Genomic DNA, 18069 nt, shown 5'->3' with positions numbered 1-18069 from the left:
TATTCTTTTAAAATGTAACAATTCCTATCTCAAATCAGCAGTTATGGCATATTTTGCATGATAATGAATTTGACAAGGTGGAAAATGAAGGTGTTCATGATCCAGATGTTTAGAGTTTTTCGCGTACGACTGACGATAAATTTACCTACAGATGCAAATGTCTAACTAGTCGGGATTGTCGACGTTTAACATGCTTTTGTTACTAAAATAAATTAATGTATAAGCTTATTATCATTCAGTACATGTTTTCATTATTTTTTAATAACTTATTTTCATTGTTGTTGTTTTTCTATTTACCCGACGTCACAGAGGACGGTCGAGCGTTCTCGTTACACGAACTTGGTCAATCGTTTTGACACTGCGGTTATTCCGGGAATGCCCGTCACGTGACTCACAATAATACGTCACACCTCTGCACTCCAAATAGCCGTTATTTTTCTCAGAATTGTGGACCGTACCCATAATTCAATTTTTTTATTTTATAAAATATCAATAATAAGTGTTATGGTTCAATAAAGTCATATAGATGATTCAATAAAGTACTTTTAGGTACAAATCAAATGTATATATTGTCATATAATACCTTGTTGGGTCAATAATTAGGTCAACCATCTGTGAGAGAGCGCGTTTAAAATTCCGTAGTATCAAAATGGTACCTTTTTTTCTTCTTCTTTTTTAATTATAGTGCTTCCCAGGGATCGCCTTTTTTCATACTATGGAATTTTAATTTAAACTATACTCTGTCAAAAAAGAAACGCATAGGCGAAATATTCATGGAATTATCTCTTTAATACAAAGTGGCATAATTTTGTTATTTATGATCGTATCACAGTCTGAGGCTCCGGGTCACGCTGACGTACCCGTCTGTTCAGTTCGTCCCATAGATGTTCAATGGGGTTGAGATCTGGCGATCTTGATGGCCATGGCAGCACATTAATGTTCTCATTCTGTAGGAAATCCATTGATATACGTGCCGTATGCGGTCTGTAAACACGTTGTCGTCCATCACATCGCTGTAGAAGGAAACGTGACTCGTCTTTGAACCATACTCGCCGCCAGTTTCCCAAGTTCCACCCCTATACATTCGTGCACCAGCGAACACGTAAATGTCAATGTTGAAGTCGCAGGACGGGGCCAACATACAGTCTCCTAGCCGGTAAAGCAGCTTCTCGAAGTTGGTTCCGAATGGTTTGTGCAGATACCCTTCTCAAACCAGGTATGCGTCCAGCAGTGTTCGTTGCTGTAGCAGTTCGGTGACGCAAGTGCAGAACCCGGATGTAGCGATCTTGTGCTGCAGTTGTTATGCGAGGTCTTCCACTTCTGGGCTGGTACCTGTCCCAGAGACGTGAAATAGTTCTCTGATGGACGTTCATGTGGCGTGCGACTGCTGACTGTCATTCACCTAACTGGAGGCGGCGTATTGCAATGTTTCTATTCGGCAAGCTTAGTTTTGGTATCTTGTAACTCGTCTACGTCGAAATGAAAATGAGGCATCATTGCGAGTATTGCAGCTTTAAATACCCATCACTACCCCAATCTTTTTTCCGAGTTTCACGTGCATTCGCCAAAATCTGACCATTTCACGCCGATTTTCTACAATTGTCGCACAACGTGCCACAACGTGCGTTAAATTTGTTTTAGGGTGCATTTGGGCATGCTGTCCCATTCCAGCAACATTGTACCAAATAAACGATATTTTGTGAAATCAAACACTTTTCTTCTTTCCCTATCACCTATGCTTTTCTTTTTTTGACAGAGTATATATAGAACTGCATACTCTATTTATGTGCGGTGCTTGAACCAAGGTCATCATTAACGGAGGGGGGGGGGGGGGGGGTAAGGGGGAAATTGTATCCCAAGACGTATGCGAAAACATTTCCATTTCAAACCAGAAGTAACCTTTTTATGTGTTTGGATTCTTTATACAATGCCACCCCACTTAGTTTAGGTTTGGTACGGCCCTGGGTTTGTGACCAGAATTTTAAACATTTCTTTGCGTTAGGAATGTCCATCGGGAAATGGATATTTTACGACGCCTCGCCACATTTTAAAGTAACTAGCCATTTTAAATTGGTTTCGGCAAATAAAATATTGTTTACATTATAAATAACAATTTATTTAAAGGGACATACCCTTAAGGCATATTTTCCACTAGGGACGTGACGTAGCCTAGTGGTAAAGCACCCGCCAGATGCGCGATCGGTGTGGGATTTCATTGGGCCATTTCTCGTTCCAGCCAGTGCACCACTACTGGTATACCAAAGGCCGTGGTATGTGCTATCCTGTATGTGGGATGGTGCATATAAAAGATCCCTTGCTGCTAATCGAAAAGAGTAGCCTATGTAGTGGCGGCAGCGGGTTTCCTCTCTCCATATCTGTGTGGTCCTTGACCATAGGTCTGACGCCATATAACCGTAAATAAAATGTGTTGAGTGCGTCGTTAAATAAAACATCTCCTTATTTTTCACTATTAGAGCCCTTTATAATCATTGAATTCAAACTTTACTTATATTTTATTGCCAAACTTAGTGTCCATTTTTAACGTGTTAAAACTAGGGTGTGCGCCTTTAAATTTTCTTGCTTAGAGTGAATATGAATTATCTCTATAACCAATGCATTTCTGGATGTCATAATGTGTTTTTGTATCTCAATATAGATAAGTTGTGTCTCTCTGTCTCAGTCTCAGTCTCAGTCTCTGTCTGTCTGTCTGTCTGTCTGTCTGCCTGCCTGTCTGTCTCTCTCTATGTCTGTCTGTCTGTCTCACTCTCTCTATGTGTCTGTGTATGTGTGTGTGTCTCTCTCTCTCTCTCTCTCTCTCTCTCTCTCTGTGTCTCTCTCTCTCTCTCTCTGTCTCTCTCTCTCTCTCTCTCTCTCTCTCTCTCTCTCTCTCTCTCTCTCTCTCTCTCTCTCTCTCTCTCTCTCTCTCTCTCTCTCTCTCTCTCTCTCTCTCTCTCTCTATCTATCTCTCTCTCTCTCCCTAGTTTTTCTAATCTAGACACACAAACAAATATACGTTTTACGTTTGTGTCATTATCTACACCAAGTGCTGGACCAAAGTTAAATTTGTTTCGTTTAACGACATCACTTGAGCACAATGATTTATTAATCACCGGCTATTGAATGTCAAACATTTGGTAATTCTGACATATGGTCCTAGAGATGATCCCCGCTACATTTTTCCGTTAGTTGCAAGGGATCTTTAATATGCACCATTCCACAGACAGGATAGTACATACCACGGCCTTTGACATACCAGTTGTGGTTCACTGGCTGGTGGAATGAGATATATCCTAATGCGCCCACCGACGCATATCGATTCTGGATCGACCGCGCACCAGGCGAGCGCTGTTATTACTGGGCTACAGCCCCCCAAACCCCCCCCCCCCCCCCCCCCCGCCCACATTATTTTTTTAATATTTGAAGCTTAAAGTATGCTAAGGTATCGTTAACTAAAAATTTCTTTCTTTTTCTTCTTTTAACCGTATTCCTGACAAAGCCCAACAACGGGGTATTATTACGTCATCACACACGGCAGTCAGTACGCCAACACACTGTGAATTGACCGTTACAGAGATGTCACACAGCGCTCATTAGTATTGCATGCTCCTTCATTTCATGGAATCTGGAATCTTAAATGGTTTTTTTCTTTCTCTTGTCAACTTACGATCCATAAATTAGCTACACAAAGCCATAAAAAATATGACTTAATAATGTTTGCATAAACCTCGAATAAAATACGATTTAAAAAAAATATATTATACTGAGAGAAAAACGATTGGGAACACTTGGTATGGTAGACTAAATCTTATACACTATTGGCGTAATAAAGTTAAAAATTTGTTTTGTTTAACGACACCACTTGATTACTGATTTATTAATCGTCGGCAATTTGATGTCAAACAGTTGGTAATTTTGACATATAAAGTTAAAGTTTGTTTTGTTTAACGACACCACTAGATCACACTGATTTATTAATCATCGGCTATTGGATGTCAAACATTTAGTACTTTTGACGTAAAGTCTTAGACAGGAAACCCGGTCTTTAATATGCACTATCCCGTGAACAGCATGGCACATATTACGGCCTTTGATATACCAGTCGTTGAGCATTGGCTGGAACGAGAAAACATCCCAAAATGTCTACCGACGGGGATCGATCCCAGACTAACTGCGTATTAAACGAGCGATTTACCACTGAGGTACGTCGCACCCCTATATTAGCGAAATAATGTCAGTAATGTCTTTATAAAATTTCAAAAATGTCAGGTGGCATTGAATATCGGTAATGTGGTATTGAATGTCAGTAACATGGTTTTTGTTGCAGTCTCAGTTGAGTGCTCGCATGAGGTGCTTGCATCGCAGGGTCGAACCACCTCGGTTGATCCATTCGACTGATTGTTTTTGGTGTGTGCTTTACCGTCTGTGGGAAAGTGCATATAAAAGATCCCTTTCTGCATTAGGAAAAATATGACGGGTTTCCTTTGATGACTACGTGTCAGAATTACTAAATGTTTGACATCTAATAGCCGAGGATGAATTAATCAATGTGTTCTAGTGGTGTCGTTAAACAAAACAAACTTTAACTTTAATTTTTGCAGTCATTCTTTGCTGTCAGCATTGGTGCGATCCCTTATTTCTTTTTATCAGTATATAATATATTTTTATCCATGGCATCGTGTCGTGGTTAAGCCATTGGACATAAGGCTGGTAAGTACAGGGTTCGTAGCCCGGTACTGGCTCCCACCCAGAGAGTTTTAACGGCTCTATGGGTAGGTGTAAGACAACTACACCCTCTTCTCTCTCACTAACCACTAACAACTAACCCACCGTCCTGGGCAGACAGCCCCTATAGCTGAGGCGTGCTTGAACCTTAATTTAATATAACCACGAAAACAAGTTGAAGAAAAAAAGGCGGGCTATGGAGGTGTGTGTGTGTGTGTGTATGTGTGTGTGTGTGTGTGTGGGGGGGGGGGGGGGCACAGGCCTTCCGGTTCCTACAGGTCTGATTGAAGTGTTCTTTTCGTTTTCTTTAACGACACCACTAATCATTGGCTGTTATATGTCGAACATTTGGCAATTTTGACACTTAGTCTTCAGAAGAAAACCGCTGCTGGCGGTGGTTAGTTTAGTGGTTAGTGAGAGAGAAGAGGCATTTCTTTTCTTTTTTCCATTGGCAGCAAGGGATTTTTTTTATAGATGCACTTTTGCCATAGACTCGACAGCATACACCACGACCTTCGATAAACCAGTCGTGGGGCAGTGGTTGAGACAGGGGGAAGATATGAGTTCTTTCGAGACGATTCGATTCTACAACCTAAGCATGTGCACTCTTCCGACTGAACTAAATGCCGCCACTTTTCAAATGTCAACATGATGTATAAAAAAGGTGCCCTCTTGCATAACTAGAAACAAGAAAAAAGAAGGATTATTTGATTTACGTCAAGCATGTTAGGTCGAATTCGGATGCAATAGCTATTATCTCCATGATGAAAACACGAGGCTGCGGTTCATAAGGTAACTTGGTTTGTATGTGCATCGCTGCCCGCTGGAATATTTCCAAGGGTAGGGATAAGACTAGTCCGAATCGGATGTAGAGGTTCGATGGGTTTAATTTGAATTGGATCAGCCTTGGACTAGGACAAGACGTGTTGGTATGTGATCAGGTACATATATGGTCAGCCTGCGCTAGGTGCAGCGAAAGCAGGGGGTACAGTTCGGGTGACTGACTGACTGACTGACTGACTGACTGACTGGGATCAATGGGGAACGAAGCACCCCAGTTTCTATGAGGATTCGGGGACATGCTTCTCTGGAAAAGTTTTTAAATTAGATGTTCCTAAATGCAGTATCTTGCATTGTACAACTAAAATTCATCATGACAAATGTTGAAAAATGTCAATAGTTTAAATATTACTAACTGACGTATGTAGTTGACGGATACTGTGATTGACGGATACTGTTATTGACGGATACTGTGATTGACGGATAATGTGACTGACAGATAATGTGACTGACGGATACTGTGACTGACGGATAATGTGACTGACGGATAATGTCACTGACGGATACTGTCACTGACGGATAACGTGACTGACAGATACTGTGACTGACGGATAATGTGACTGATAGATACTGTGACTGACGGATACTGTGACCGATAGATACTGTGATTGACGGATACTGTGACTGTAGATACTGTGACTGATAAATACTGTGACTGATAGATACTGTGACTGATAGATACTGTGACTGATAAATACTGTGATTGACGGATACTGTGATTGATAGATACTGTGATTGACGGATACTGTGAATGATAGATACTGTGAATGATAGATACTGTGACTGATCAATAATGTGACTGATAGTTACTGTGACTGATAGATACTGTGATTGACGGATACTGTGACTGATAGATACTGTGACTGACAGATACTGTGACTGGTAGATACTGTGACAGATAAATAATGTGACTGATAGTTACTGTGACTGATAGATACTGTGATTGACGGATACTGTGACTGATAGATACTGTGACTGACAGATACTGTGACTGGTAGATACTGTGACTGATAAATAATGTGACTGATAGTTACTGTGACTGATAGATACTGTGATTGACGGATACTGTGACTGATAGATACTGTGACTGACAGATACTGTGACTGGTAGATACTGTGACTGCTAGATACTGTGACTGACGGATACTGTGACTGACGGATACTGTGACTGATAGATACTGTGATTGACGGATATTGTGACTGATAGATACTGTGATTGACGGATACTGTGACTGACGGATACTGTGACTGATAGATAATGTGACTGATAGATACTGTGACTGATAAATACTGTGATTGACGGATATTGTGACTGATAGATACTGTGATTGACGGATACTGTGACTGACGGATACTGTGACTGACGGGTACTGTGACTGACGGATATTGTGACTGACAGATACTGTGATTGATAGATACTGTGATTGACAGAAACTGTGACTGACGGATACTGTGACTGACGGATACTGTGATTGACGGATACTGTGACAGACGGATACTGTGACTGATAGATACTGTGATTGACGGATACTGTGACTGACGGATACTGTGACTGACGGGTACTGTGACTGACGGATATTGTGACTGACAGATACTGTGATTGATAGATACTGTGATTGACGGAAACTGTGACTGACGGATACTGTGACTGACGGATACTGTGATTGACGGATACTGTGACAGACGGATACTGTGACTGATAGATACTGTGATTGACGGATACTGTGACTGATAGATACTGTGATTGACGGATACTGTGACTGATAGATAATGTGACTGACGGATACTGTGACTGATAGATACTGTGACTGATAGATACTGTGACTGATAGATACTGTGATTGACGGATACTGTGACTGATAGATACTGTGATTGACGGATACTGTGACTGATAGATACTGTGACTGATAGATACTGTGATTGACGGATACTGTGACTGATAGATACTGTGATTGACGGATACTGTGACTGACGGATACTGTGACTGATATATACCGTGACTGATAGATACTGTGATTGACGGATACTGTGACTGACGGATACTGTGACTGATAGATACTGTGACTGGCAGATACTGTGACTGATAGATAATGTGACTGACGGATACTGTGACCGATAGATACTGTGACTGATAGATACTGTGACTGATAGATACTGTGATTGACGGATACTGTGACTGATAGATACTGTGATTGACGGATACTGTGACTGATAGATACTGTGACTGATAGATACTGTGATTGACGGACACTGTGAATGATAGATACTGTGACTGACGGATACTGTGATTGACGGATACTGTGACTGACATATACTGTGACTGACGGATATACGCAGGGCCGGATTTAGACCGGGGGGGGGGGGGGGGAGCGGAGCAGAGGCCCGAGGCACTTCAGGCTCGGGTGCCCCTCAACATAGAAATTAAATTACACGACAAATAAAAAAAATGAATTAATTTTATAATTATTACATTTTTGTTATAAAGAAAGTCCTTAGTTGGGGGGGGGGGGGTGTCTCCGGCAGGGGGTGGCCTGGGGCAATTGCCCCTTTGCTCCCCTTATAAATCCGGCACTGAACAAACGTCTAAAAGAAGTTCTAGATCCGGGGGAGCATATGGGACATCCAAGTCTCTTTTCAGACCCGGTTTGTTGTCCCGACGTAAATATTCGTCGTAACATGTCTTCTTGAAAACGCGGATAGGCCATATCTGTTGAAAGGGGGTGGGAGCGGTATAGTACATTTTTACTGGACCTTTTGTTAATTTAAGCTAACACAGATGTCGGAAGTGTGGGCAGTTGTCAGTTACGAGCTCTGAAAATTAGGCATCCGACAGCTAAATTACGAATTAATATATTATATTATCGTCAAAACTCTATGGCTAGGATTGACCCGTAGGGTGTATACTACCAAATCAAATCCCATAGACGACAATATTAACATATGTGGCTAAAACTCCTACCTGCAACGTATCAACCGACATAAACGCCACGGATATAAATACTACCACCCCTTACACTTAAAGTGAATCAGAAAAAAATGGGGGCTCAAGCTGCTCGTTTCTGAGATAACGGGTAGCGTCTATGACTACCCTAGTTTCGCACAAAATTCGAGTACTTTTTTTACAGGTACTCCATACATGTTTCAAGCGCAAGGCTACTTGACACATTGGTACTAGATGAAATAAAATTGCACATTTTTTTCACCCAGATGAAACTATTATTTTTTACAACCAACACACTCACATTTATAACCAATCACAGGACTTGTGGTGTTCACTTCTCTATCAAAGGTTGGGTACCCCTCCAACTTTGACCCAGCCGGAAGTTATTTGGTTTAGTACTACCTGTAGACAGCTTTGACGAGAAATACGTCACGTTTACATGCTTTAAATATATATATATATATATATATATATATATATATATATATATATATATATATATATATATATAGACACACAAAAAAGGAATTTGTGAGAAAAGACCGGCCTCGGTGGTGTCGTGGAAGGCCATCGGTCTACAGGCTGGTAGGTACTGGGTTCGGATCCCAGTCGAGGCATGGGATTTTTAATCCAGATACCTACTCCAAACCCTGAGTGAGTGCTCCGCAAGGCTCAATGGGTAGGTGTAAACCACTTGCACCGACCAGTGATCCATAACTGGTTCAACAAAAGCCATGGTTTGTGCTATCCTGCCTGTGGGAAGCGCAAATAAAAGATCCTTTGCTGCCAATCGGAAGAGTAGCCCATATAGTGGCGACAGCGGGTTTCCTCTCAAAATCTGTGTGGTCCTTAACCATATGTCTGACGCCATATAACCGTAAATAAAATGTGTTGAGTGCTCGTTAAATAAAACACTTCTTTCTTTCTTTGTGAGAAAAGTGGCTGGCTTATCAAATAAACAATACTTTTTTTTCAGAAACTACCCACTGTGTGTACACGATCACTGACAGATTGTGTCTGCCACCTTCCCTATTAATGGCTACAACTTGTCAGTTCAATGAGAACCTGTTCTTGTTTCTTGGAGAGATTCTGGAGATTTTTCCCAGAAGGCTTAGGCATGCTTCTTTGATTTTGTCCGTGCACGTTCCTTTTATTTCAAATGTCTGCGAGACACTAAAACCTTCATCAGTAATTGGAGAAATAAAGAACCACTGCGACAGTTGTGCATAACAATTTATTGGTATGAAATGAAAAAGACGAAAACAAATGGCGTATACCAATGACGTCAATGTCTCCAAGATTGTATGTGCTACCTTCCCTCGGGATATTAGTATTAAATAGCGGAAAACAATGGAAAGGAATATTTGTTTAACGACTTTTAACATTTTTAATCTACGGCTGTCTGGAGTTTAACACATGCTTTTATTTCGACAGGGTTTACAGAGAAAAAAAGAGGAAACCCACTGCGGACAAATATTCTTCTACAGATAAAGATATAATGATAAGTGACAGAAAATGCCACGGCCTTTGATGTACCAGTACGTACACTGTACGTGGAGCAATGGTTGGAACGGGAAAATATCACGGGTCCACTGAGGGCGATTGATCCAGTGATCCATCGTACCTCAGGTGAACGATCTACCACTGCGCTAGATCCGACTTAAATTATGTAATGATTTAAAGCATAGCAGCTTAAAGGGACATTCATGAGTTTGCTGCATTTTTTAAGATGCTATCGACTAACAAAGACATTTTAATGATTGCATTTACATATCAAATATATTTTTCTGCATAAAATATTAGTGGCTGTATATTAAACGTGTTTCTGATCGTTCTAATATTTGTACTAGGTTAAATTTCATCTTATTTCCTACAATATTGTTTTTTCGTACCTACGAAATTATTTGAAGACAAAATCCAGTTTAAGCTTCTTACAAATATTAAGACGACCAGAAACACATTGAATATACAGACACTGATATTCTAAACAAGAAAATATATTTAATACGTAAGTTTAATCGTAGAAGTATTTTATTAGTCGCAAACATCTTACAATACAGCAAACTCAGGAATGTCCATTTAAAGCTACTGTCTTATCATGTTTATCACTGAAGGAAAAAAGGAAAATTTTATTTATCGACGTATTCAACACATGCTATTTAATACGGATACGTGGCGTCCGACATAGGGTTAATGAGAGGGGAAACTGGCTGCCGCCACGCAATGGGCTTCGCTTTCCGATTAGCAGCCAGGGATATTTTATATGCAACATCCCACAGACTGGATAGCACATACCACGGTGTTTGTTACACCAGTTGTGGAGTACTGGCTGGATGTAGAAATAGTCTAATGGGGCTACCGACGGGGATCGACCCTAGACGGACCGCGTATTAGGCGCATCAGGCGAACACTTTACCACTGGGCTACGAAAAGCCACCTGTTTTTCACTGAGAAATGCAAACACAATTATAATTTCCATAGAAGCGTGTGTTATTTCTATCAAAGGTTTTGTCACATGGGCCCATATTTTCCCATGGGTCAGTGGGATAAGGAATAATATATATTATATATTGTGTTGGTTGTTTGGTTTTTTTTTTTTTTTTTTTTTTTTTTTTTTTTTTTTTTTTTTTGTTTTTTTTGCTTCAAATTTCCCAGGGGCTGTTGTAATTATTCACTGACATACAGGCGAGACTGTTTTTGTATTTACATACCGACCAAAAATATACACCTGGAAATTAATTAATTTAATTGTATTGCAGGCAAAAAGGCGTGTTGAAGTAATTATTCGTGCTAACGGAGTTTAAATCTGATTTATTTTTACCTAGTCTGTTTCCACTGAGTATTTACCGATATGGAGTGAATAAATTACTCGTGAGAAGCACATCAATTAGTTAATTACCATACATTCTTGTAATGCATATAGCATTAATACCAATAGCGATATAGAAACTATTATCGTTTAGCTCCATAGTTAATTACCATTCATTCCTGTAATGTTTATAGCATTAATACCAATAGCGGTAATAATAACTAAACGATAATAGTTTCTATATCACTATTGGTATTAATGCTATATACATCACAATTTCCATGTATATTTACATTTTTCCTCAAAACACGTTAAGTATTGATGTAACGACAGTGCCACTTGCTGTCAAACTTCTTTTTCAATATCCTCTGCATACACAGGACATTAATTTCAGTATTTGCGACTTACTTGCGAAGTATTAGTCACATGGTCAAAACTTGATGGTGCTTAATTAATTTTCAGATGTATATGATAGAGACTGATAGCATACTACCGTGTTTATTCATCGCGTTATTATATATTGTGTGGGTTTTTTTGTTGTTTGTTTGTTGTTGTTTTTTTTGTTTTATTTGCTTCAAATTTCCCAGGGGCTGTTGTAATCATTCATTGACATGTAGGCGAGACTGTTTTTGTATTTACATACTGACCAAAAATATACATCTGCAAAAAGGCGTGTTGAAGTAAGTGTCCGTGCTAACGGAGTTTAAATTTGATAATGAGTATTTTTACCTAGTCTGTTTCTATTGAGTATTTACCGATATGGTGTGAATAAAGTACTCATGAGAAGCACATCAATGTCATTCCAGCTCCATAGTTAATTACCATACATTCCTGTAATGCATATAGCATTAATACCAATAGCGATATAGAAACTATTATCGTTTAGCTTCGTAGTTAATTACTATACATTCCTGTAATGCATATAGCATTAATACCAATAGCGATATAAAAACTATTATCGTTTAGCTTCGTAGTTAATTACCATACATTCCTGTAATGCATATATCATTAAGTGATGGAATCATTTCGATTCCATCCAGAAATTATTTTACATTTTTTACGTGATACTGAATTTTATTCTACATTTTAATTATATCTATCTGTGATATTTGTATTTTTTGCACAGTTCTTTACACTGTGATTTTATTTGAATCTTTAATTTTTATATTGATGTTGCTCATCACTTTAGTTTTCAATTTACCATAGTTTGACACCCAATAGCCAATGTATTTTTCGTGCTGGGGTGTCGTTAAATATTCATTCATTCATTCATTCATGTGCATATAGCATTAATACCAATAGCGATATAGAAACTATTATCGTTTAGCTCCGTAGTTAATTACCATACATATTCCTGTAATGTATGTAGCATTAATACCAATAACCGTAATAGTAACTAAACTATAATAGTTTCTATATCGCTATTGGTATTAATGCTATATACATTACAATTCCCATGTATATTTACTGTCTTTTTCCTCAAAACACGTTAAGTATTGATGTAACGACAGTGCCACTTGTTGTCAATTTTTTTTTCAATATCCTCTGCATACACAGGACATTAATTTCAGTGTTTGCGAATTACTTACGAAGTATAAATCACATGGTCAAAACTTGATGGTGCTATACGATAAAGACTGTGTATACGATAGAGACTGATTGCATACTATTGTGTTTATTCATCACCACCAACTGTTGGGTTCTTCATGATGGTTATTATAATAAGTATTAAACATTTACATAATTCTGACAGTTTTGAGAAATAGCTTTATTAATAGTGAAATATATTAAAATATCAGTGAAATAAAAGTGTTATCAGTCACTCAGTGATGATAATACATTTTAGAGTGAAAATTTCACTATTTCACTCTAAAATGTGTTATCGTCACTGTAGAAAGTGTTATCGTCACTGTAAGAAAGCCGGAACTATTTTGCTGCTGGCATTTTAAAAATAAAGGTAAATTGCCAAAAGTTATATAATAAATAGAAAATTCCATGTCTTTTGTCAAATATGATTTATATCTCATCTCGCGAAGTTTGCAATCATATCACACTCGTCGCGCAAGCGCGACTCGTGAGATATGATTGCAAACTTCACTCGATGAGATATAAATCATATTTGCCAAAAAACCCACATGAAATATCCTCTATATATTTTATGTTTATGTATTTTGTTTGCATTCTGTTTGTAAACATATTCATATATATTGTTTTGTGCCACATACACACATTTCACCTTGAAATATACTTGTTCTGTACGGATGAGCTGTTCAATAAGGAATAAAGTTCAAATCACGAATAATTAAGACTAAACCCAGATTTCAACTCGAACAAAGAGTAAAACTTTAATCCGATTGTCATTATTTAAAGAAGACTGGTTTCGCCGGTATTAAGACGATAAACTGATGCTTCTGTCCGTGAGTCGTTGTTATTTTGTACACTAATAATAATTATTATTATCATCATTATCATCATCATCATACCAATACCACCACCATTATCATTATGACCACAACTACCATTATCATAATTATTATCATTATGACCACCACAACCATTATCATCATCATCATCATCATCAACAACAACATAACCATAATCACTATTATTACCATTATCATTATGACCACCACCACCATTATCATGATGATCATCATCATCATCATTATCATCATAACATAATCATAATCACTGTTATCACCATTATCATTATGACCACCACCACCATTGTCATTATCATCCTCATCATCATATTCATCATCATCATTACCATTATCAGCAATATCATGACCACCACCGCCGTTATAACCATAATCATTATGACCACCATCCACTATTATCATAATTATCATCTTCATTTCTATTACCATTATAACCACCGCCACCATTATTATCATTACGACACCATCCCCATTATCATCATCATTACCATTATCAGTATTATTATCATCATCATAACTACCACTGCCGTTATCAACATGATCCTTATGACCATCACTACCATTATCATCATCACAATCATCAACATTAACATTTCCATCATCATTTCTATTTCCATTTCCATCATAATCATGACTACCATCACTTTTATTATCGCTACTCAATTATTTTATTGCTTTAAGCTACAACCTTATCAGCACAGCATATATTTACACACAACACGTACACACAAGATGAATCGATTGTCAAAATGTACGTCGATCAAATATATCATCATTATCGCTATCATCATTACAATAATCACAGTCATTGGTGTTGGTGTTGGTGTTGGTGTTGGTGTTGGTGTTGGTGTTGGTGCTGTTAGTAATGAAAAGAAAGAAATGTTATATTTAACGACGCACTGAACACATTTTATTTACGGTTATATGGCGTCAGACATATGGTTAAGGACCACACAGATTTTGAGAGGAAACCCGCTGTCGCCACTACATGGGCTACTCTTCCGATTAGCAGCAAGGGATCTTTTATTTGCGCTTCCCACAGGTAGGATAGCACAAACCATGGCCTTTGTTGAACCAGTTATGGATCACTGGTCGGTGCAAGTGGTTTACACCTACCCATTGAGCCTTGCAGAGCACTCACTCAGGGTTTGGAGTCGGTATCTGGATTAAAAATCCCATGCCTCGACTTGGATCCGAACCCAGTACCTACCAGCCTGTAGATCGATGGCCTGCCACGATGTTAGTGATGAAACACATTTCGTGTACGAGCAGGGAATGTTAGTGATTCACATTTATATTCCAAAACAACAAAAACAAGCGAAACGTAAATAGCCTCTTGGAAAATATATAAATAGCAAACTTGATTTAATTATTTTAAAGATCTTAGTATTATATCTTTGGCATTTTCCCTCTCGGATTTGTTTTCTTTTTTTAATATTCCTGCTAACCTTTTACATAGTTAAATGAATCCATATGAATAAGATAGTTTTCATTCACACACGAACGCACGCACATAAACAAAGAGAGCAATGGAGAAAGATACATAACGACAGACACCCCCCCCCCCCCCCCCCCATTCCATATACCACCCCCCCAGAGCTAGATGGACTCAGAGGAGCATGGGAATGACAGAAAAACGGGAGAGAGTCAGACGCACAGAAAGAACGGGGAGCCGAGAGAGAGAGAGAGAGAGAGAGAGATGAGAGAGAGAGAGAGAGGGAGAGAGAGAGATCGGAGAGAGAGAGGACAGAGAGAGAGGAGGAGAGAGAGAGAGGTGGGGGGACAGAGAGAGACGGGAGGAGAGAGATAGAGAGAGAGAGAGAGACCGGAGAGAGAGACTGACAGGAACAGACAGACAGACCATGACAGCCAGACAGATCGAGAGAAGTCGACTTCGAGGCATTGAGAGCGAGACGGACACCAGAGAGAGAACAGACAGAGATATACAATACGGACAGAGACAGAGACAGACACACACACATACCCACTGCCACCACAGAAGAGAGAGAGAGAGAGAGAGAGGAGAGCGAGAGGAGATGAGAGAGAGAGAGAGATACATGAGAGAGAGAGACGGACAGACATACCAGACGTAGAGAGAGACGGACGACAGAGAGAGACAGAGAGTACAGATATACAATAGGACAGAGAGAGAGAGGACGAGAGAGAGAGAGAGGAGAGAGAGACCGACAGACACATACATAGAGAGAGACGGACAACGAGAGAGAGACAGACAGACAGACATACAATAGGACAGTAAAAAGTAAAGTTTGTTTTATTTACCGACGCCACAGAGAGAACAGAATTGATTTGTTGTTGTTTCTTATCATCGGCTATTGGACGTCAAAGACAATATGGTACATTCTGACAGAAGGTTTTTAGAGGAAAACCCGACTGTCGCACATAGGCTGAACTCTTTTACGGACAGGCAGCAAGGACAGCACAAGTTATTTGTGCTTTCCACAGGCAGGATAGCACAAACCAGGACCTTATTGAACCAGTTATGGATCACTGGTCCGGTGCAAGTGGTTTGACACCTCAGCCCATTGAGCCCTTGTGGAGCACTCACTCACTCAGAGAGACAGAGAGAGAGAGAGAGAGAGACGAGAGAGGACGAGAGGAGAGAGAGAGAGAGAGAGAGAGAGAGAGAGAGAGAGAGAGGTAAGAGATGTATACTTTATTATGTGTACCCTACACCAATAATCCATGGACGTCAATCAATATGGTATTTACTGTTACCAATAGACCTCTTATTATATTCAGTAAATGCTTATATCTTATAACCGCAAGACAGTGTAGTTAGGTCTGTCCAATCCCGACGTTGTTCTACATCTGAGGATTTGAAAAACAAATGCATTTTTTTTTTTTTAAACTTAACAACAAAAAAATAATAAATTGCAATATTTAAAATAATGGAGCTTAGAGTTTCGACTGGAATGTGCTCGTGAGAGAAAGAATTAATGTCCTCCACTGGCGGCACGAGCTTATTACGGCGCACTGTAATTACATCCCAAGTTACGTGGCAAACCATTTCATCAAAGACGGTTGTAATCATTATGGATTAAAAATGAAGCCATTCTGCATCATAATACGGTTGTCATCATTAGTAAAAATACATTCTGCATCATGGCAGAACTCTTTGAAGATGATGTGTGCTGACACTTGGGCACGTAATAACCGAATTAATAACAAATTAAAATGCCTTTCTTCTGCTAAGGTAACTGTGCTGCACAAATGAGAATTCGAACCTTTGTGTAATTTTAACATTCTGTATTTTAGGTGAATATAGTATGGCGGATTAAAATGATAAGGTCAGATGGTTTTTGCAATGTCTTGCAAGTGAGTCAAGAAAAAGTTATTTATCCACAAATCCCCGTCAGATAGGAGATTTAGTGTCTAAAGGTTGATGTACCATTTTTTTTTACAGAAGCCGACTCTAGTTATTGTGCAGTGGTAGGCCTTAAAGGGACATACCTGAGTTTGCCCCTGCGTGTGCTGTAACCTCACCGTGGTGCAGGGGTGTAACATTCTCTTTGAGAATGGCCAATACAGCACAAAATTGAAGTTTTGAGTAAAATTCAGTATCCGTAAAATTCTGTGATATTTGTGTTTTTGCACAGTTCTTTACACTGTTTTTGTTTAAGTTAAATTTTTATATTGATGTTGATCATCACTTTATTTATTTGCATTTACCATAGTTTGACACCCAATAGCCGATGTATTTTTCGTGCTGGGGTGTCGTTAAACATTCATTCATTCATTCCTGAGTTTGCTGCAATTTTTAAGATGTTATCGAATAACAGAGACTTTTTAACGATTGTAATTACATATTTATTATATTTAATATTTGTACTATAATAAATTTTATTTTATTTTCTAGAATACATTTTTTCGTACGTACGAAATTATTTGAAGACAAAATCCAGTTTGGGCTTCTTACAAATATTAAGACGACCAGAAACACAATGAATATGCAGACACTGATATTCTAAACAAGAAAATTTATTTAATATGTAAGTTTAATCGTAGAAATATTTTATTAGTCGAAAACATCTTACAATGCATCAAACTCAGGAATGTCCCTTTAATCTAGTGTTGAAAACGTAAGTAAACGTGATTATTATATACCTAGCAATGAAATATATTGATCTACAGAAACCATAAAAGTGATATCCCGTGAAAATTCATATTTTCATTGTATTTTAGTTAGAGTGGTGACGTCATATTTCTATTTTTGGTAGCAATGCCTTTGACCTTTAACGTAGATTGGCAAAATGTGAATTCGTTCACGATATCATGATCATATTCGTAACTTTCAAA

The 18069-nt window shown here is 38.7% G+C and overlaps 1 protein-coding gene across 1 annotated transcript; it reads right to left on the bottom strand.

Annotated features, from left to right (window-relative positions):
• Window positions 1-5659: 5659 nt before the first annotated feature.
• On the bottom strand, window positions 5660-7872 carry LOC121369882. Its single transcript, XM_041494960.1, has 2 exons — window positions 6901-7872; window positions 5660-5809 (listed from the first exon to the last, which is right to left on the bottom strand). The coding sequence occupies exons 1-2, from the start codon at window positions 7870-7872 to the stop codon at window positions 5660-5662; spliced, it is 1122 nt and encodes a 373-aa protein (XP_041350894.1).
• Between the last annotated feature and the right edge of the window lie 10197 nt (window positions 7873-18069).

Source organism: Gigantopelta aegis, chromosome 4 (assembly GCF_016097555.1).
Source record: "Gigantopelta aegis isolate Gae_Host chromosome 4, Gae_host_genome, whole genome shotgun sequence".
NCBI classification, from domain to species: domain Eukaryota; kingdom Metazoa; phylum Mollusca; class Gastropoda; order Neomphalida; family Peltospiridae; genus Gigantopelta; species Gigantopelta aegis.
The sequence above is the reverse complement of the archived record's forward strand: the minus strand, read 5'-3'. Positions and strand labels throughout refer to the sequence as shown.

Bases quoted from the DNA above. Each gene is read 5' to 3' on its own strand.
- LOC121369882 (XM_041494960.1), bottom strand. From the start codon at position 7,872: ATGTCAGTCACAGTATCCGTCAATCACAGTATCCGTCAGTCACAGTAT. The intron at 5,810-6,900 runs GTATCCGTCAAT...AAACTTTTCCAG, and splicing joins CACAGTATCCGTCAGTCACA to AGAAGCATGTCCCCGAATCC.